At 39.8% G+C, this 22,822-nt stretch overlaps 2 protein-coding genes across 2 annotated transcripts; both read left to right on the forward strand.

Annotated features, from left to right (window-relative positions):
• The first annotated feature begins 12,111 nt into the window (after positions 1–12,111).
• LOC106961719 (C2 calcium-dependent domain-containing protein 4C-like) lies at positions 12,112–14,994 on the forward strand. Its single transcript, XM_015055634.1, has 3 exons — positions 12,112–12,325; positions 13,066–13,823; positions 13,928–14,994. Exons 2-3 carry the CDS (start codon positions 13,092–13,094, stop codon positions 14,477–14,479), a joined length of 1,284 nt encoding a protein of 427 aa, XP_014911120.1. The 5' UTR covers positions 12,112–12,325; positions 13,066–13,091; the 3' UTR covers positions 14,480–14,994.
• A 3,471-nt stretch (positions 14,995–18,465) lies between these two features.
• On the forward strand, positions 18,466–22,196 carry fem1a (fem-1 homolog a). Its single transcript, XM_015055632.1, has one exon. It carries the CDS (start codon positions 18,674–18,676, stop codon positions 20,525–20,527), a length of 1,854 nt encoding a protein of 617 aa, XP_014911118.1. The 5' UTR covers positions 18,466–18,673; the 3' UTR covers positions 20,528–22,196.
• Positions 22,197–22,822: the final 626 nt, after the last annotated feature.

The following is a 22,822-nucleotide window of genomic DNA, read 5'->3' on the forward strand; positions in this document are numbered from 1 at the left end:
ACACACACACACACACACACACACAACAAGAAGCTTAAAAGAGGCAAGCCGACAACATCACTTCCTGTGTTAAAGAAGATTCTTAAATTTACAAGCTGATTGTTCCAATATTCTCCATACATTTTTTTTTCATGGAAAGCAGAATTCTTAGTCCCATCAATTAGAGCAAGTTGTACAAGTTGTGAAGGAGCAGCGGCCCCAAACAATCACACCACCAACAACTGTCAACATGACGTTCTTGTTTTGGGCTGTTTTGATGTCTTTGCCAAACATGAGATGTGCCTTTGTTTGCTAATCATAAGTGTTTTTGACCTTTAAACGCTCCCATAGATCATAATCAAGTGCTGACTTTAACCCAGACAAGTGAAACCTCCAGATCTTTTGAAACCTCCTGGATCAGTTATCAGTGAGTTCTTGAAGTAATTTTCATAAACACTTATCTAAAAAAAAAAAAAAAAAAATGCTCTGTGCAATGTTTTCTCAATTATAACCCAGACTAAATATTATCAGTGACTTTATGTGTCACCTGCTTGTGATTTTATTTTGTTTAGAAAAGGACTAGTTGTTTTTTTTAATTATTATTATTATTATTGCAATCTTTCATGTTGCCAGACAGGTTCTTTTGAAGTCATTTTGTGATTCCACAAAAAAAAAAAAAAAAAGCAGAAACTCATAATGGGGCATATACTTTTCACTGTACTTTTTTTTATTAGGGCATTAGATCATTTTTGTGATTTAGAACTGATTAGTTGGTCTTTAAACCAGACCAAATAAAGCTGTTTGTTGTTGCTCATGTTCTGTCTTCTCTAGACTATTTCTCCCAACTGTTTTACAGATGGTCTTGGTCCACTCTTCACTTTTTCCATGCTTCTTCTTGTACCGCCTTCACCCCCTCTCCATCTGTCTCCTCTTTCTTTCTTTTTTTTCCTGTTTGCTGTGTTTATTTGTTCCATCTACACACATGGCTCGTGGTCTGTTGTACTGTACATGAGTTAATCCTACAACAAATTTATCACCGCCACCAAACACTGACACTAAGCACCCCAGAACCCACTCTGTCTGTCTTACGCTTTCGTTGCTTGCCGTTTGTTTAGCATGCTGGCTAAGCCCCGGGGGCTGCGTGACGAAGCACAGATTAGTGGCTTACCGAGTGAAATCAGTTTACAGTTTTAACAAATCTTTCGCCAAAGTGAACAAAAGTGAGAGTTACCTCTCTGCTCCATCTCTCTCAAAATAAACCTGCTCTTTTTATGTTTCCCTTAACAGCATCTTTATTTGTCATGTTTCTGGTGAAAGCAAATATCTATGTAACCTAAAAGAAAAAATAGCTATAATTATTTCAGATCTTTTCCCTCCTTTGAAAGATTTGCAGCATGCCGTTATTACCATGCGCGTCTTTATGCCCTTCAAATTGATTCAGCTTCGTGTGACTTCATATATCTATCCACCTGTATCTGAGACAATCCTAAGTATACGCGCTATAATCACACATTTGGAGATTAGGTAAAGGAAAATGATTTCTTCTGAAGTCTACATAATTTCATACAGTCTGAAAATCTGCTGATTTTTTTTTTTTACAACAGCCGTGTTGTTTCCATGCTTCTGTAAATATGCATATCCTTGTCAAGTTAAGGATTGCAGTTTGAGTGTTTTATCAGAAATCTGGCACCTTGGATTCGTGAATGATAAATGGTTATCGGATGCAAAGCACACACAGAAAACCAGCGGGTAATGATTAGGACTGGCTGCTGGGTTGTCTTCCCCTTTTTTCCTCCTTCTGCTTCTCATATTGTTCCCTGTGTGTGTGTGTGTGTGTGTGTGTGTGTGTGTGTGTGTGTGTCTTTTGCTCCTCACATCTTTGCTTCTGCTGCTCTGGCTTCTAGATCTACAGCAATCTACCTGACACATGATCTTTATAAGATTTATAACAGTCACCAGTTTTTTGTTTTTGTAATATTTTTCATCTTTTTTATCAAATTTCCGACAGGTTGTCGTTTTCACCCATCAAATCGCAATCGAATCAAATCCGTACTTGAAGAGAGCTTTTGCTCCTCGTGTCTTTGAAGCCTTGTCTTGCCGTGTTATCCTGCACCTCAGATTCTGACTGCCCAACTGAGCTTCATATGTGTTTGCCTGCCAACCTGCAAACAACTCTATATGCAGCAACACTCAACTTCTACCTACTGTCTGAACTCTTGTTTACCCTGCAAACCTGTAAAAAAAGACAGAGCAAGACCCATTTATTGCTAGAGTAGAGTGTGAACTCACCCGTTCCTTTATTTGCATTTGGCTCCAGGGCGCTGCCCCTTGTGGCAAACTAAGGTTTTGCCCCTTTGACGATAGTTGTTTCTAATGTCGCAGTTCTGCCCATCCTTCTTTATCCAGGTTTGAGACCAGTACTGATAACCATCTAGTGACTTTATGGAAGGGATGAGACAAAGACACACTGGATCTGTTTTGGCATCCAATCTGACGGAAAATCGGGTCTGATTGTGTATGCAGAAAACAGAACACGTTAAAATCAATGGAGCCTTACACACATGGTCGGAGCTACGCAGAAATTCGATGGGATCAACATGAGACAGGAAGTGAAACACGGTGGCAAAGTAAAACACGTAAAAAAAAAAGTAAAAAAAAAAAAAAAAAAAAGTAGGGTAAAGAACCGTTGTAGAAACCCGGAAGTTGAGAAAAAAATGAAAAAGTGAAACTGCGAGCCTGGCTTGACTGGCTCATATTTATTATGGTGGGATTTCCGGCTCATACTCTCACGTGAATACTCAATCTCGTGAGTCCAGTGGTCCGCAGAGTAAAAGAACTGGAATGAAGAAGAGTCGGACACAAGAGGCTTGTTTTGGCGTTTATGCAGGATTCTTTTTGTTTATCAGTACTGGAGTCATGACAATCAAAAAAAATAATAATAATAATGTTAATCTAATATGAGACTCTTTAATAAACGCGAACCAAATGTACTTACTTTATTCTTTCCTCATACTGTATTTTCCAATCCTGTTTTTCCACTCCACCGAGTGAGGCAGAAAACAGGCACAAGAGGAGGTGCACAGCAGATCCAGACGTGGCGCTCGTTTGAACTGCAAAATATTGCGGGACATCGTGTGAGGTGCCACACACATAACTGCCTTGTGCGATGCATTTTAAGAGGACACTGAGACAGACTTCAGACAGTAAGAAGATGCTGCGTCGTCTGAATGCACTTTTTTAATTCACACGCTTCAGGTGGTTGTGCACGAGGGACAGGGGCATCCCTTTTTGCAAACCTTTCTTTGCTCTTGATGTGACAGATTTGATTCAATCTAAAGGTCAGCCTGCATATAGAAAACAGCACAGAATTGCAAAAACAGCCTACATTGTCTTCCAACAGTGTTTGTTCTCAGTTTACTTCAAGAGTAGTGATAGTTGTGAGTATAAAGTGAGAATTTCTACATGAACAGCATGTTGTGATTTCACATTACCGTTTTTTTTTTTTCTTTGTTATGTCATTGATGGAATGTGTAAATATTCAGCAATCGGAATTTTAAAAGGTTCTTTTAAATGATGTTATGGCACGCTGAGGTGGGATGATGTTCAAAAAAATGTGCTAGAAATTGCAACAATAAGACTATTGGATCCAAACTTATCTGCATGACTCAACTCACTACCATCCTCTCATCTCAGGATGGCCGTGACTCACACTGAAAGCTTTTGTCTTTATTATGGATCATTGTATTTTATGCTTTCTTTAAATAATAATAATAATAAAAGATATATTTCATATATAATAACAGTTTGCAATCGGTGCATTGGAACACGATTCTCATTAGTTCTGTTAGAGCACTGCTGATATATTCATGAAATGGTCCCATTTATTTCACTAGTAATCAGAATTTCTTTAAAGAAAAAAAAAAGAATGTATTTTATTTTCCAATCTAATCAGGCAACCTTAATCCATCCAATTATCAAGCAGGGGATGAGACAATCAGTTAAATTGGAAAATGTGTTAAAGAACAGAATTGCTTTGTTTCTTTCCTTCTGGTTGGTATAAATTTCACGTATTTGCACTTAAAGGATGTGAACTATAAGCAGGTTTTTCTTGACGGAAATAAAGATTTTGGTTCCGTCGTCTTGGACAACTTTATCTTTTTAAATGAACCAGTCTGATCTGACGAAACACTGTGTAAGTAATCACAGTGAGCGTCATTACTACAGATTTAATCCTTTGTAACCCCCATCCTACGAGAGGAGTAAACAAGTTTACCTCATGCTATAGGATTGCACAATGTGTTTCATTTTTTCCTTTTTTTTTTTTTTGCCTTTTTCACGTTTTTAGTCGAGTCATGTTACGCCGTCTAAGTTAACTCAAGCTGACTGGTTCGGGGTTAGGTGACTCTATTGCTGAAGAAGAGGAATGAAAAAATCCAAAAAAGATCCTTACAGAAGAACAGAAGTGTGGAGGCTGACGGTCTTTTGACATTTACTCTGACATTTATTTAAAGTTTTCAGTACTGTTTTCTGGAGGAGATTTCAACTTCCTCCACTGACTATGTAAGTAATGAAAGCTGAAATCAATAGGTCCTTTCTCTCTGGCACACACTCACATACACCCACGCACACACCCACAAGAAAATAAAAAATAAAAAAATAATCGCAGCTATTTTCTTTGTGATGTGGGTCCAATTGTTGCTTATCAGGCCAATAATAAAGACAGCCAAATAACATCCAGCGGTGAATACAACATAATGAAGGCGATGCTGCTGAAAAGCGTAGGTGGACTCTTGATTTCAGCTGCTGTGCCCTGTGTGTCCTGCTTTTAAACACACTTTGCTCTACAGTAGCATAAAATACAATGTAGAATTTCTTTCCTATCTAGTTGTCTTTTTGTTTTTTGTTTTTATTTTGTTAGTGAATGATCTCAAAAGATAAACGGGAAATACATTTTGATTCCAAAAAAAAAAACAAAAAAAAACAACAGCAGACTCTTGCAAGAATAAAATCCAGAGCCCATTCTTTGTGGATAATTATTGCCTTTTGATATGCAACAGGTGACAAGTTATGAAAATTCACGCAGCTAATAAGCTGCCCAAGATGTTTAACTAGTGAAAATGACTTGTCAGTAGACTGACCATGGTAATTATTAATTACTTGCCTACTTCATATATATTTGAAGAAATGTCAATTTTCTTTCTCTTTTTTGTTTTTGTTGTTTCATACAATATTTCTTAAGCATGTCAACAATTCTCAGTTATCAGATCTTTACCATGCAGAGTACTGTTCTAACGCTTATTGAAGGCAGAGTCATTGTTTATAGTACATGGACACTCAGTCACCACAGAGCCGTTGTGCAACAGTAATTGGCATCATGTTTCAAAGTTTTGTAAACAAGTTTCATATTTTGTGTTGCGCTACATCAGATCAGTTATTTATTTAGTTATTTTTTACAAATGTTTTCTCTAACCGGGTCTTATTATCAGTTTCATAAATCTTAAATCAACTTTAACGCTGGCTTTTGACTCAGCAATGTGGTAAAGAGATATTATGAGGAACAAAGCTCATAGACAATTGGATAACATTTCAGCATGTTGGTCCAGAAGTCAGGCTCACGATCCATCATGTGTGGATGTTTGCAAATCTTCAGAATGGTCTGGTTTGTCTGTTTATCTTGAAACCAACTCATTAAATTGCTTTTACACCGTTGTCGTGACGGCACTCAACGCTTTGAACTGCCTTGTTGCTGAAATGTGCTATGCACATAAGCTTGATTGATTAAACTTAATATCACATGTCACAATGTCCTGCAAGCTTTCACGATAACAGACCTACTCTTATATACGACACCTGTCATGCTAAGAGCTCATAAAAACACAAGTCGGACTACCGAGAGGATTATGCATTTGAGCTACAAGCTGTAATTTAACCAGACAATTTAATGAAGACCGACTGTCAAATTTGTTAACTTTATTAACCAACCCTCGAAAGAAACCGTCGAAATGATTAATGCTTAGTACTGATATTTTGCAATTACATCGTTGTTCGTTTTTGTATTTCCAGTAGTAAAGCATCCTGTTTTGCATAAAACTATAATGGTTGTCCAAATTGTATTATAAATTACTATTTCTGCCTTAATAAGATGCTGGATATAATCCCAGATTTTATGAAAAAAATGTTTTCATTTGACCTTTTCTTCATAGTTCAGAATTTCATTAAGACATTTTCTGAAGCTAAAACCTTATAGTCAACAGCAACTGTAATATAAAGTAGAAAACACAGAAGAATGCCCAGTGAGTGAAGTGTTAAAAACTACTACAATTTGTCAGGATTCTGGATAGTTTGAGTTTTTTTATTTGCATTTTGATTTATTTCTGCTCTGCTGTAATTATTAGCTGTTCTGTTTCTGTAACCCTCACTTTATTTTAGATCAGTCTCCCCTAAATATTGTACTGCTAAGACGTTCCAACACAAGTGATCATTTTTGATAACTGACATGCAGAGTAACATAAATGCATCAAAAGTGCGTTAAAAGACGACGCATCAAACCCAGTTTTGCACGTCAACAAGTCTACAAATTAGAACTATGAACAACTTGACTTTATAAGTCAGCTTTTGCTTATAAAAGGATGACAATTTAAGTTGGTCACAGGGCTAGAAACAACTCATAAGAGCCCCTGAGGCAACTTCTGCTTATACAGAAGAGAAACCTCCATTACGTTGTTTAACACCTTTATGACTGGTGATATTATGGATCAGGCGACTGGGAGTCAAAGTGACATGTGAGACGCGGCGTGTCGATGTAGCTAGTTACTGGTGCCGAGGATTGCCTACGGCAGGCACCTAATTGGAGCAAGAAAACGGCGCGTTCCATCCACAGGGCTGTGGTGGAGAGGTCCGGAAGAATCAGATAAGTGTGCACAGCCTCATTACTTGGGGTCCAATTAAAGCTGGCAGCCACACCGTCCAGCAAGAACACATATTCATACGTTTACAGCATAAGCTGTGGAGAATGTTTTGGTTTTTTTGTTTTGTTTTTTTCAGAATCGGAAAAGAAAACATTCCACCATATGTTGGAATCATTTTGTAAGGAGGAAATATATTTTTTGTAACTAATAATTTGATCCAGGCGACTCTTCTTTCTCCATCGTCACAGTAAGCTTAACGATAAATCTTAAGATTGATGAGTGGAGACAGAGAAAGAAAGAGAGAGGAAAGAATTATAAATAAACGAGGAAAGTCTAATGGGTTGTAAGTGGACGAATCATTGTAATATACAAAGCTAATGGTTTGTAACTAATATAACTAATTGACTGCATTCTACTTTTAGAAAGGCAGCTTAAATTGGCCTATTTTGCACAGATACTCCTTATGAAAATCTTAGGATATTCATTTCCCAGGTCTAGGAATGTATGTATGTTTAGATAATTATATTTTACCAAGTATTTATTTTCAAAATGCCTTTTTAATTTTCTTTTGGCACATTTTTATACTTTTGCCACACTATATGTTGGTTATATTTCTTCTGTGATTGAAAGTAATTTGGCAATAGTGTAAAGTACATTTACATATTTATGTTAAATTCCCAAAATTCTTCCAGAATAGTAAATTTAGTGTCGCATTTATTATGATTTCATCACCTTGCGATCACATCGTGTTTTTTTTTTTTTTACTTTTATTCTGTTACTTTTATTTGCACAAGTAGAAATTGCAATGTGTCATCAAGTAAAATGTTATTATTTGAAAATCTCCTTAAACTGAGAATATAAACAATTACATCGCGAAAGCATCGACTCTCAGACATGACATTTTGAGCACTTCCTAAATAAATTACAAATGTAAAACAAAAATTTAAATTTCTCAAGCCACCACACTTGATGGCAAACACAATTTCCATGGAACTGAACAGAAAACCTTCATCTCAAGCAATGGTACAAAAACATAATTAATTTTATCATCGATTGCTCCCAATAAAAATTAGGTGTACCTCAATAGACTCACATTTCTGTAATTGCATTTAAAACATTTGGTCAGACAGACCACAAGCATCTGGGTTGGTACCATGATCTCATAAGTGTTACTATTGGTATGGGAGCTCCCAAGGCTGTGTCCTTAGCCCACTACTTTTTCTCTGTGTTGTGCTTTTGATAATAGAATATATTAAAATACCGTATTTTCCAGACTATAGAGCGCACCTCACTATAAGTTATGGAAGCCGCACCGACAAATAAAAAAAAACAACAACAACAACTGGAAACATACATATATAAGCCGCACCAGGATATAAGCTGCTGGTATCTCCGCCGCTCTCTGTTTTCCACAAGGAAGCAGCAGAAGGTTGCATCCTTAATAAATCTGCTATTAAGGTCGCAGCCCTGCGTCTCCATGGATTCGTTCACGCTGAGTTTACGTGCAGCTTCAACTTAAAAGCGGCATCATATGAACTTCTTCGTGCGGTTTCCATGATGAGAGGGGGTATGAGTTTGAAGAAATTTCTCCGTCGTGCCTGCTGCTTGCATGTGCTTGTTCTAAATGAAAAGCAGCGCTTTCTTCTTTGATTTCCAATTTTGACTTCCAATGATTCACTTCCTGCTAAAGCGCCCCCTGGTGGTTGAAGAAAAATCCACAGAAAAGCCCCACCGGGCTACAAGCCGCATGGTTCAAAGCGTGGGGGGGAATGTAGCGGCTTGTTGTCCGAAAAATACAGTATGTAAAAATGTATACATTTTATATTTAAACAGCTGTGACTATAAAACAGGTTATGAAGTGGAAGCGAAGCTGCTGGTCATGCGGTTTAACAACAAAGACAATTGACTTTAGGTCCAATCCATCCAGTTGTCATTACTCACTCACTTGTAGCCCTGCTCTGCTTTGGAAATGATTATCTCTCTCGACTCTAATGCCATTTTATGAAGAATCCTTTGAAGCTGAACGTAGCAGAGCTTAAAAACATGTGACATGTAGTTACTAAATCAACAATGAATTTGAACTACAACTAATTAAAGGGTACCAAACAAAGCATAAAATTAATAACTTGACTTTGCTCATGGACTGCTTCAAGCTCCTGGATTGTTTGATCTTCTGCCATCTGGCAAGAAACATCGCTCCATTAGAGCAAAGACACAAAATGTGCAACACTTTCTTCCCACAGGCCATAAGACTGATAAACATGATTTAATCTCTCAGCTTCCCGCACACACTCACACACACACACACTATACGGCATTTAAATATTTTTAATCATTTTTACACCATTTTATAACGTCTTCATCTTTCTCTTTTTTTTTTTTTTTTTTAGATCTTGCACATTTCTACATTTTTAAACGTTATTTAACTCCACAGTTGTTTGTATGAATCACATTTTAATTAAATGTTTCTGGGAATTTCATGATTGACTCTTACCCTTGCGTCTTCCTCTGCGAAATGTCTTACATAGATCTGAAATTGGAAAATCAGCAATAACTCGTTAAACTGCACCATGTGGATATTTTTTTGGGGAGGCATTCTGCCAACAAATCTAATGCAAAAATGCACTTTTTGGTGCAACATGAGCACAAGGATTTCCAGAAAGTATGCCTTCTTACTCTTTCTGGTCTTCGTGGTTTTATAGAATGTGCATAGTGTTGCAGCTAACTTCACAGCAAGCAAAGAAGATGCCAGAGGTAAATTAATTCTATTTTCTGAAATTACCCAGAATAATTTAACATATTTAACTTGATATATACCCATGTGATTTGTTATTAATGTTATTCCATGAACAGCTTTTTATGATCAGTTGATGCATGAACGTCCGAGACTCATAAGCTAACACAATCCTTTCAAAGGAAAATGCATGCATGCAGTGCCTTTCCTGTCTGTTGTGGTCGGCGCCAAGAGACGTGCTTTCGCTTTTATTGCTTGAGATAAATGTGGTGTTGATAACAGAATCTCAGAAGATGAGTTTGAGTCAAGTTTTGACTCTTTAAAGCACAAGCCAGAGTCAAGTTTGAAGTTTCTGTTTCTCTAGATTAAGTGGCACTGGAGTCCAATCCTGTAACTCAAGTTACCATCTGAGACCTATACCAAAATGCATGAAGCTTAAACCGTTGTAAAAGGTGGCTCTACAAATAAATGAGCACACTTTTAGATATTTGCAAGAAAACGGTTCATATTTTTCCATGCACTTCACAGTTATGCACTACTGTATGTTGGTTTATCCGATAGAATCCAATTCCATCCGTTAAAGTTTATAGTTTAAAAATCGACAAATTAAAAAAAAAGCTTAAGTTGAATGAACCTCTGTGCAAAGCATAACTTCTCCATATTTAAAACACATACGGGAACACGTTGCAAAACCAGCAATGACGACGTTCCACACTCTCCTCCTGTGATCAATTCAGCGAGGAGGAACCGTACCAGCAGCCTTTGGGACAGGAGGATTTTAGACCTAAATCATTAAATCCTAGTTCTGTAGGTTGCCTTCACATTTTTTGGCCATGTTTAAAATGTTTTGTGGAACGCTGACTGGTCCAAGTTACTCCTACGAGATGGCTGCTCCTACCATGACAGATCCACCTCCGTGTTTAACACCTGGCAAAACAGTCTGTTGTGGGCTGAACGCATTTTTGGCCTGCTCCGAGCAGAAACCGGCTGAAGATCGAAGACAATGAAAACTCACCACCTAAAGCTACGTTTTCTTTGTTTGTGCCCTTGCACTGTGAACTATTTTGTCAATGCATCTTTCCGGATGGATAGGAAAAAAAATAAATATGGAAGCTATTTTAAATCATGTCACAAGAAAAAAAGAAATCCTATTTACAAAAGGTGTTTTTATTAAACCATGTGAGACTGTAAATTACCCCCCATCTGGCTGCCGCCTCTCTGAACTTTTACAGGAAGTCTGTTGAGTAACCCAATGATTTCAGCAACAATCTGTTGTGGCTCTAACATTAATACAGAAAAATATGTTCCCTGGCTTAAAAATAACTTTTAATGCACCGCCTTCGAAATCAGCGGGGAGACCGTTCCAGAGTTTGCATCCAAACTACGGAAGGCAACTTTTGATACAGGTGTTTGTCACAGTTTTTTCTGCACAAAGAACAGCGGGGTCTGGAGATCCAAGGACTCACGTGGGACACACTCTGGCAGGATATCAAAGTCAGCAGCGTGTCAGCAGCTGGAAGATTTGTGGATGAACTGTGGGATTTCATGAAAACAGCCAGGAATATCTGAAAAACAACTGTAGGAACTTTTAACAGAGATATTGTTACATTTTGTTTTTTGTTGCAAAGCAAGCTGATCAAAGCAGTTTGCAAATTTGGGGAGACGTATTTAACATTTAAAGTACTTAGCAAAAGTATTCCAACTTGTGAATTGGGGGTCTTATGTGATGGACCATTTCAAACTAGCACATAACTGTGAATCGGAAGGAGAATGATGAATGCTTTTCCAAATGTTTTGCAAAGTGGAAACCCACATCTACTGGTGTGGAGCGTAGGTTATTTTCTGAAAGGACTATGGATCGTGTTGATGTGGAGATGGATGCACTTACTTTGGGAAAATCCTTACAAATAAACTGTTGGAGGCTGCAGAAGACTTGAGACCGAGCTGGAATTTCACCTTCCAGCACAACACCAGTCTTAAACATGCAATCAAAAGCGGCAATGTAGCGGTTTAGAATCAAAGCACCCTGTAAAACTCCCAACTGTGAGTTAATCTCATTGGGAACTGAGAAAAAGAAAATTGGCAGACGCTCTCAGTTCTTTCTGACTGCGGACGACAACCTTAAACGTACAGCCAAAGATGCAACCGAATGGGTTTTGATCAAATCTTATTGACGCCGTGGGCTGGCTAAGGTCCAAACTCAAAGCCAACTGAGAACTAGTGGCAAGATATGAAAACTGCTGCGCAGATAATATGCCAATATTATGGTATGTTGATTGGATCTCTCTAGTATTTAAGAGTATTGCACTCTTAAAAAAATAATAATAAAAAAACAAAACAAAGAAAATCAACAAACCCAATCATGGGGGACGATATATATATTTATGTGTATATATATATAGATATATGTGTGTCATTTTGCAGTAGCTGAAGCCCCTCTCCCTTTGCGTGCATTCCTGCGCTGAGAACAGTTTTGTGGTTAATGTAATGGGAAGGCTTCACAATCTTCTCATTGGCTCAGAAGTCACAGACCTCGTCATATAAAGAGGGAGCCTGATCTGGCATCCCCTCTTTCCCGCTGGCGAGCGTTGAGGAGCGCGCTTCAACAGGCTGGAAAAACCCCTTTTTTTTACGCACGGAGAGCTTGGAGAGGCTGCGACGAGCGCTTCGTTGTTTTGATCAGCAAAGAGTTTACCAGCAACAGGTGGGTTTGTTTCCTAAAGTGCAGCTATGACACTTTATGTGGACTTGGGCGACAGGAAAAGTTATTTAGACGGGCAAATGCTCTTTTTATTTCCAGCATCTAATTTCGTAAGACACATTCGCGATGCCTAAAGCAGTTTACTTGAAACAAAATCTTCGTTTCAAGCGAATAAAAACTGCCACTCGCTCTGCAGTGAATGCATTTGAGCTCGTGTATTATTGTTGCTTGGTTTTCTCACGTCTAACTGAAGTACTAAAAAAAAGGTCTTTTTCTCGCTTTAGTGCTTATTTCGTTCATCGTTTTCAGATTAAGAGCTTTGTATTTCAGTTTTTAAAACAAAGTTGCAGTAAAGAAACACATGCAATATTAGTATTTTTTTCTGTCAAGTAGTGCAAGTATCTACATATTAATATTAATGAACAAATGATGTATTATTTTATATATTTTTTATAAACAAGCCAAAGATTTCTTTGTTTTGTAAAAACATGTTTTTAATATTACTAATTCATATTTATAATTAGTTAACTTAACAGTTAAATTTTCATAATAGTAACAATAACGTTTTACTTTACATATATATATATATATATATATATATATATATATATATATATATATATATATATCCATAAAAAAACATATAATTTTTTATTATTTCTTTATTGGAACAAATTAAAATTACTCTGATATTTTTGTCTGTTTCGGTTTCATTTGTTGTCTTCTCTGTCTCCATCGCTAAGCGGTGAGCTGAAGCGTCTGAGTGGGCATGTGGTTGCTGGAGAAGCTGCGCAGCTCTGTGGAGAGCAGTGGGACTCATTCCCAGCCCCCGCAGACGACGGAGGCCATTCCCGTTGCTGTTTATGCCAATGTGCTCACCCCCGAAAGGATCCCTGATTTCTTTATCCCCCCCAAACTCGTCTGCTGCCCCCCTGAGGAGTCCACCAGCCCAGAGCCCAAGCCCCGCGCCAATCTGAGACCCTCCTCCTCCGACAACGCTATCTGCAGCCAGAGCCCCCGAGCCCGGAGCAGCAAGGGCATCTGCAGCCCTCGCCTGTTCTCCCGCAACCTGCAAAAGTCCGCCAACCGTCACATCATCCAGATAGAGAGCGCGGACGAGCCGGGCGCCGGAACAATGGACAAGCACACCGTGGACGTCAATACCAACGCTGACCCCCAGTCGCAGACTGCGATGTCCTTGCCGTACGTCCCTAAAGCTCAGACCTCCTATGGCTTCTCCACCTTGGTAGAATCTCCTCACACTAGACGCAAGGAAAGCCTGTTCCACAGTGATCCCAACAGCCCCCTCAACTCCCCAAGCTCCCAGAGGCGCTCCCAAGGGGGGACTCTGCTGGCCCCAGCTGACCCCAATCCTTATCGCTACTTCAGTGGAGGAGAGAGCGACACCTGCTCATCCGCTGAGTCTTCCCCCTTCAACTCCCCCCTCCTCTCCAGGTCTGCTTCCCTACTTCGATCTATTACCCAGGAAACGCAGGCCAAGGTGATCACTTCTGCTTGTTTTAGTCAGATGATAAGATTATCTGAGCTAGAAGTAAATCCTTCATATATTTACCTGCTGCTTTTTCTTTTACCCCCCCCCCAAAGGTATCTCGTGCAAGACGCTCCCTGGCACGCCACAGTTCTCTCTCCACTGACGAATGCAGTTCCGCTGACAACAGCCCCAACATGCAGCGGCGCCGCACGCGCTGCCCCCCCTCTCCTGCCTTCCGAGGAGCCAAAGCCGGCAGCTCCAGGGCAACAGCCTCGGATCTCCTGCAGCGTGAGCACACCGTCAACCTCCACAAGGGGGGCACCCTGAGGCTGAGCACCCACTATGACCCCGAAGCCGCCCGGCTAAGGGTGCGCGTGCTCGCCGCGGAGGCCCTCTACAACAGGCAGACAGACCTGAAAAGCATTAACTGCTGCGTGGCGCTCTACCTGAACCCCGGCAAGCAGCAGAAACAACGGAGCACCATCATCAAGAACAGCAGGAACCCGGAGTTCAATGAAGACTTTTTTTTCGACGCACTGCCCCAGGCGCAAGTGAAGAATCTGGCCATGAAGATAAAGGTTGTGAACAAAGGAACCAGTCTGAAGAGAGATGTGCTTCTGGGTGAGAGGGAGGTGCTGCTCAGTGAGCTGCTCGCAAACCTCTAGGGAGACCTTGTCAAGGCTCCAGTGAAAGTGAGCGGCTCGCCTCTCCTCCGCCGACCTTTTCATCCCACCCTTCCAGATACTGGGCAAGAAGCAGCATACCAATGACCAGGGAGCTGCATCTTGCACACGGTGTTGTGTGTGTCGACAGAGTCCCTCTTGTCACGACTAGTTAAGCTTAAACAGAGACACGCAGACATACTTTAAGTGCTTGCTGGTATGTGAGCATTGTGAATGGCAGAGCGGTGTTTGTGTATTTTTCTTGACGTGCTGACGTTCCAAAAAGGTGTTGCCCCTCTCTGATGTAGCTCTTCTCGGTTCACATGTCTAACTTGAAGTTGTATTTTTGTAATAAATCTACTCTATTATTGCGTGCAAAAGTTTTGCATGTCACTGTGCAAATGATACATGCCTTTGTGTACTTGAAAGACTGGATTTTTGAAAGACTCCTATTGTAAATATGACTGACGCAATGTGAGAAGTTCCAGAACTTACCAATAAAGAGCACACTAAAAATACGACAAGATGATTTTTTTTTTATTCCAATTTGCAACTTTATCTCTTCTCATTTTGTCATTTCTAAGAACCAATGAAGGACAGTAACAATGGTTGAAAATCCTCTTTTGCGCCAACAAAAGCTTCCTGTTTTCGCGAACAGAGGCTGCGTCCTCTGAGACTTGCAAACTCCGGGTGTCATTTTGTGGGGCTTTTTAGTGGTTCTCCACAAACAATATTGTCTCTTTGAGGCCCCAAACTCCCTGTTTAATTTTAAATCCACACATCCAATTCAGGCATTCCTCTAGTGAGTTTTAAACTGATGATAAAGGCGGCAATCACACAGAACATCCTGCTTAGACTATAATTAATCTACACAGACTGATGTTCCTAGCATTTCAGGCGATAAATGGAAATCTATTTGTTCCTTTACGCCACATGTACAGGCTGATCCATGCAGAGCATTGTGCTAATGTGGGTGTTATGCGTCCTCTGCTGGTGAAAGAGCAAAATGACATGCTGAGAGCTTTGAAATATTAATAAACAATTCAAGCCACTTTACTTGCCTTGTTTGAGGTTAATTGGACATCTTGATATTTTATGACCCACAAAGACATTACAACCCTGGGACAGAGTGGAGAAAGAAATCGCATAAAAAAAAAAAAAGGAAAAAGTAAAAATTGACTTTCAGAGCATTTCAGGCTTCTGCCCCTGGGGTGATGTTTCACCAACTCCATTAACTTCTGAAGTACAGAAATAAGTCTCAACAAGCACCCATTTGGGACATGTTCGTCTGTGACTCTGAAGGAGCTTAATTTCCTACAGACTGGAGAGTAAAAGGATAAAACGGGAGAAATCCAATCTTTTCGACTTTGTAGTTCAAAGTTTTGTGATGTAAAGTGCGAGAGAGAGCTCGTGCACTAAGAACGTAAAAACTTTGCAGAGATACAGCTCAAAATAATTTGAAAAACGAAATTGCTTTTATTGAGCATTATGGCACCTGCAACTGAGAGTTCAAAGAATATAGATAGATACTGGAACAATTAGGACAGCTTGGAGGAGCAGTTAGCACTTGCTGCCTTGCAGCAAGAAAATCCTGGGTTTGAATCCTGACCTGAGGATAGAAACCAGTCTCTCATTTTCAAACAGATATGGAAAAATGATGGACGCCATGATTAAAATAAATGTTACAAATTTCAGTGTCTTTTGTTTGTGTTTTCTGTAATAGACTGACACAAAGCACTGTGGATACATCATTTGTATATTTTGTAAACAAATTAGATATTGCGAAGTGTGGCTTTCATTTGAATTTCTACCTGAGTAAATACTATAGAGCAAGCTTTTGTTGCGACCACAGCTGAAAGTCTCTGAAACTATTCACCCTGCCTTCTTTGTAAAACAGCTTCAGCTCAGGCAGAAAAGATGGAAAATGTCAGTGAGCATATTGAGACACTGATTTAGACCATTTTATAGCTCTCGTTCTGTATGCTGGAAGGCAAAACTTCACCCCAGTCTCAAGTTGTTTTGCTGCCTTGAAAGGCTTTTTCTTCCAGTATTGTTTTATCTTTTGCTTCATCCATCATCCTATTCCTATAACTGTGAATTTGTTCCTGCTGAAGAAAAGCTTCCCCATGACATCAGAAATGCTCTGGCAACAATTTGACATACATACATACATACATACATACATACATACATACATACATACATACATACATACATACATACATACATACATACACACAGACACACAGACAGACAGACAGTAAGTTGCACCTCCTATCAGGTTTATCTTATATTTTGGACAATATTTGCCTATTTAAGCAAAATAACAATTAACAAATTGTATACAAATGTAGCAGTGATAGTTTTTCTGTAATATTTCAGCTTTAGTAAAAATGTGTTTCTTTTATCAGGTTTTAAAACATATTGTTTTTTATGTATCTCCAATGGTTGTTGTATTTTTACTAAAGGTTTATATTATGCAAGTCCAAACATTCAGATAAAAGTTACAAAGCAAACAGGACTCCATCAGTCTCTTAAAGCAATGCCATTCAGCATCCCGCAGTTTCAACAGAGCAGGTCCCTGAGAGCAATACAGGGAGTCATGGTGTGCAACAGTATTTTTATTCAAAAGAGCATGGACTGTAAATCAAGCAAGGTAGAATTATAGAAATCTTCAGAAATTGAACATTTTCCCAGAAGGACATACGCTGGTATCTCAACACCTTACAGTATTGCAATCATGCCCTGGTTGTGTAAATTAGAGCTAGAACTAAGTATTTAGTTGTTTATAGCACTGACTGCAGCAGCTGTGGTAAGTTGCTATACTCAAAACAATCACTTAATGTTGGGAATGGGATCGTCAACTCAACATGGCTTCTGAGAAGTTTGGTTCATGGATTAAACTCATGATTAAAGGAAGGTTTTATTGGTGCTTTTCAACAATATTTAGTTTCAGAAGCAAATAATTATTTCTTTAGCATTTTGTCTCAATTGCTCTTATTGCCACCAAATTTACATTTTTCAGAGGATCTTGAACATAACACACTGCAGAGCAGTTCAAAAATACTTCTCATATAAATGTGTTGACTTTAATAGCATAAAAGGCACTGAAAAATACTTTGGAATCAGACTTTCAAAACAGTTATTCAGTTTCAAGGGAAAGTCGACACAGAACTTTTGTTATTTCTATGAAATCTTTTTTGAGAAGGCTGGAAAGATTTGTACTAATTTATTCAAATGTTGATCCATTGTTTTTAACACTGTTTCCCCAAGCTTTTTAAAAACTTTACATTCTCCTAGGGAGAATATTGAATCTCTCAATTTTTTTTTTTTGTTTACCATTAACAGAACCATTGACAGCAAATAATACTCAAGCCTTATTTTTTACCATTAAGGTCAAATTACGGCAGTAACAGTAACCATCTGAGATCTGCCAGTAACCATCTGAGATGGTTACTGTTACTGCCAGTAACCATCTGTATGCTCACTTCACATGAAGCCTCACTTTAGTAGATGCAGGTTGTTTTACCATCACTGAAATTTATGACTTCAATTGAATGAGGGTACAGTAAAGTAGATTGGAAAACATTTTTTATTATATTATATTATATTATATTATATTATATTATAATTCTTTTTTGTGTGTGTAAAAAAGAAAACAGCCAATGAAAAAAAATCTTATTGAAACTCATTTGTGCTGTAGGTCTAGTTCAGTTAAAGCACACAATAATAATAATAATAATAATAATAATAATAATAATAATAATAATAATAATAATAATAATAATAATAACTTTATTCAATTTGCGAGTTCGCCTTCAGCTGTCAGTCAGAGACAAAGCCTCAGGTTGATTCCAAAAACCATAACAAAGAAAGCCATCAGCTGTTGGTGATTTAACTCGCATTGACTCATGGGAAATGTAGTTTTCTGCCAATAACACTCCCTATTTTAAGTGCAAAGACTCTGAGGTAAGACTACAATACCCAGAATACTATGCTTCACTTGTAAACAGAGACCTGTCAAAGAGCACAAACGCCATCTTGACAGCAACCTCAAAATGGCAGAAAGATATGAGTCAGAAACAGGGTCCAAACTAAGATTCCGGCGCTCCACTGCTTAAAACCAGGTACTTCAGATATTCTATAAGCAAGTGGGCATGGAGTTGGTGTGCGGTGCTACAGCACAGAGCCTGTAAAATGGATATAACCGTGGCGGTTTTTAACGCGGCCAGAGATGGTAAGCTGAAACTTATCCAGAAGTTGCTGAGCAACAAAACTCCAGAGGAGCTGGAGGCTTTAGCGGAGGAGAAAACCCAGGGCAGCACCGCGCTTCTCATAGCCTCTCGGTACGGACATTTAGAGGTCGTAGACTACCTGCTCGAACATTGTAAAGCTCATGTAGAACTCGGGGGCTCGGTCAACTTTGACGGCGAGACTATCGAGGGGGCTCCACCGCTGTGGGCGGCTTCGGCAGCGGGTCACCTCCCCGTGGTGAAGACGCTGCTGAAACACGGCGCCTCGGTAAACAACGCCACGCTAACCAACTCCACCCCGCTCCGAGCCGCTTGCTTCGACGGCCACCTGGAGATCGTTCGCTACCTGGTGGAGCACAGAGCGGACATGGAGGTCGCCAACCGCCACGGCCACACCTGCCTCATGATCTCCTGCTACAAGGGCCACAAAGAGATAGCCAAGTTTCTCCTGGACCGTGGGGCTGACGTGAACCGAAAGAGTGTGAAAGGGAACACGGCCCTCCATGACTGCGCTGAGTCTGGGAGTCTGGACATCATGAAGATGCTGCTGAAGTGCAACGCCCGCATGGAGAGGGATGGGTATGGGATGACCCCCCTCCTGGCTGCCAGTGTAACGGGTCACACTAACATTGTGGAGTATCTGGCCCACCAGCCCCGCACTTCCAGAGAGGAGCGGATTGATGCACTGGAGCTACTGGGAGCAACGTTTGTGGACAAAAAACGTGATCTGTTGGGAGCCATGAGGTACTGGAGAAGAGCTATGGAGCTGAGGGAGGCGGGCGACAAAGCTGGATCGCTGTCCAAGCCTCCGCCTGGTCCTCCCATCCCTGCCTACGGATGTGCCCAGGAGGTGAGCACTGCAGAGGAGCTTGAAGCTTTAATCACAGATCCTGATGAAATGAGGATGCAGGCCTTGCTGGTTCGTGAGCGCATCCTCGGGCCATCCCACCCGGACACATCTTATTACATTCGGTACAGGGGAGCTGTGTACGCTGACTCGGGCAACTTTGAGCGCTGTATCAGTCTGTGGAAATATGCCTTAGACATGCAGCAGAGCAACTTGGACCCCCTCAGTCCCATGACGGCCTCCAGTTTCCTCTCCTTCGCAGAGCTCTTTTCTTTTGTTCTTCAGGACAGGGCCAAAGGCACCCTGTCGACTCGCATCACCTTCCAGGACCTAATGACTGTGCTGGGGAAAAGCGTGAGGGAAGTCGAAAGAGCTGTGGCACAGAGAGACAACCCCCCAGAAGCCCCTCAGTTCAACAAGGCGCTTTCCATCATCCTCCACCTCATCTTTTTACTGGAAAAGCTCGAGTGCAACCCCGAGCAGGAACACCAAAAGAAGCACACAGTCTACCGGCTGCTCAAGCTCAACCCTCGAGGTCGGAACGGATTCACGCCGCTCCACATGGCCGTGGACAAGGAGACCACATCTGTGGGCCGCTACCCAGTGGGCCGCTTCCCCTCTCAGGCGGTGGCAGCGCTGCTCCTAGAGTGCGGCGCAGATGTCGACTCGCGGGACTGTGAGAACAACACCCCGCTGCACGTTGCCGCCAACAACGGTTCCCCGGAGATAATGGCGCTGCTGGTGAAGGCGGGGGCCCACTTCGACGCAACGAACGCTCAGAGGAAAACGGCTTACGAGCTGTTGGATGATCACAGCGGCGGCCACACGGCACTGTACCCGCTGAACTACATCACCCTTCAGTGCCTGGCAGCTCGTGCGATTGAAAAGCACAGGCTGCCTTACAGGGGACTGATCTCTGAGGAGATGGAGGCTTTCATTGAGCTCCACTGACTTCCATGAAGAGACTCCCCTTTAACAAGACATTCTGTGTTCATCATTTTCTCCACTTCTGGCTCTAATAGCAACGTGTCAGACCAAACCATAGCAATAAACCCACATCCTCTGGGAGTAGTCTCTGCTTCCGATTCTGGAATAAATTTCCTGATTAAGTCACAAAGACTGTTTTAAACTTTTTGGTTTGTGGCATTAGAATGGAAAAAATGTAATGACTTTAAACTAAAGACCTCGACTCAATTTTCTAGTTCCTCTGACTTCACTTGGACTTTTACATTTAAATTGTTTGAGATTTTAAATCGAATTAAATTAAGATTTCAAATTTTAATTTGATTTGAATGTGACCCTCTATTAAAATGGAGTTTGCTTTATTAGCTTCTTGCTATCTTAAACTTTCTGCCCAGAATCCAATACAACATTCAGTTATGTTGCATAAAAGGGTCCACAGAGGCACCATAGAAAATAATTCCTCTGGTTATTTAATTGGTTTTAAACAAATTACAAGATGGTCCAAAAGGTATGTACTGTCCAACAAACACGTGATCAAAAATTAGATGAATAGTCAACAACCTGGAACTTCCTTAAACACTTTTAGTTAGCTTAACAGCTGCAAAATAATTTTTGCATGCTTGTCAAAAGGTGTTCTAATTTTAGGTTTGAAAAAAAACTAATCTAAATTTTGTTAAAGCTGCCATCCTGATTTGCCAGTCCAAAGTGGTGTATCAACTTGTTTAACAGGTCAAATCTCCGTGTTAGGAAAAATTCCACACTTTGTTAAATGAAAGTAAACTGAAAAATAGAACATATTTACATTTTGTAAGCCAAAGCCAATTTCCAGGTCATTTTCTAATCTAGAAATCAATTTCTTCCTATATTGATTGTTAATTCATCCGGCATTGTAGGTGAGGAACTTTAGACGGATGATTTTTTTTTTTCTTTTTTTTTTTTTTTTTTTTCTAAAAGCATCCATTGTTTTTCCGTGTTGACATCGTTTATCTTATTTGGACAAAACATGGGTGCACACAATGTCACTTTAGCAATAGTTTGACAGAAAATAAACTTTCTTCAAAAGGTTTTGCTGCAAAATGAGATGGGTAAGAAACGGTGAAAAAGGCCAGACATTATTTATGTTGTGTGTGTGAAATGCAAAGGTACCAGAATTTTTCTTACCATTTAATTCTGGCAAACAAATGCATTTTGGAATTACTAATATTTTTTGCAAACTAGTAATATTTGATTGAGTCTAAGTTGACAGTTTGAGACTTGACTTAGAACTCCTTTGTCTTGACTTTGAGCTGAACTTTTGACTTGACTTTATTTCTTGCAACTTGAATAAAAAGACTTGAGACTTGGTTGTGACTAGCAAATTGATGACGTACTCCCACCTCCTCTGTTTTGAAGTTTCTCCAACTAAAAAGGAGCATCACACCATGATCAGGCTTTTGTAAAAAAAAATAAATAAATAAAGGCTTCTGATTTCTGACATCCGATCAAGATATTCAGAGAAAAATCCATGGAAATGAAGTGTGGTTATATTAGTTCAACTCTTGTTTTGTTCATTTATACATCAACTCAAACTATCAGGTTTTCCACTTAATGTCTGTTTAATATGGGAAATGTATTTAGATTACTGTGCCAAACATTCTGTTACTGACTTATCTGATTTAAAAGAAAAGAATAAAGTGTAACTTCAAGCAAGGACACTAATTCAACAGTATTAGAGGACTAGTAACTTGAGTGTCTTAATATTTAAGACTGCAATACTCTTTGTCAGCCTCTAGAACAATTACTTGAAAGACTTGGGATAATTGGCATTGATTGGATTGCACAAAATGGGCAGCAGCAAACTCAACTCTATTAGTGTTCCCAGCCTATGCAGTTTGTTTTATTTCAATTAGAGGTATTCCTTTTCTTTTTTTTTTTTTTCCCAAGCTAAAAGTATCTGCAGAATTGTTGTTCCAAACGGCACATCCTTATTCCACAGACGGGGATAATTGACTCGGGTTGCTTCGCTCACAGTAAATTGCTGTCTTCTGAGTGTATTAGCTAAGAATGCCTTCTGAGTTTTCTCATCTTCTCTCAGTAAATTGTTTAATATTACAAAGCTTGGAAGTATGTCTACATCCATCTTCTTTCTGTAATTACACCAGCAGCTAATGTGTTCAGCTGAATGTCAATAAGACCGCTTCAGACTGTTACTGGGGATTTACAGCCGACATTTATGTGTCCACGAAAGAGTCCCACCTTTGCCCTTTAACCTCAAATGCAGCTCAGAAATGAAACGGATGGCTC

The sequence above is a fragment of the Poecilia latipinna genome, unplaced genomic scaffold (genome assembly GCF_001443285.1).
Source record: "Poecilia latipinna isolate Pla-1442-1.1 unplaced genomic scaffold, P_latipinna-1.0 Scaffold1326, whole genome shotgun sequence".
Lineage (NCBI taxonomy): Eukaryota > Metazoa > Chordata > Actinopteri > Cyprinodontiformes > Poeciliidae > Poecilia > Poecilia latipinna.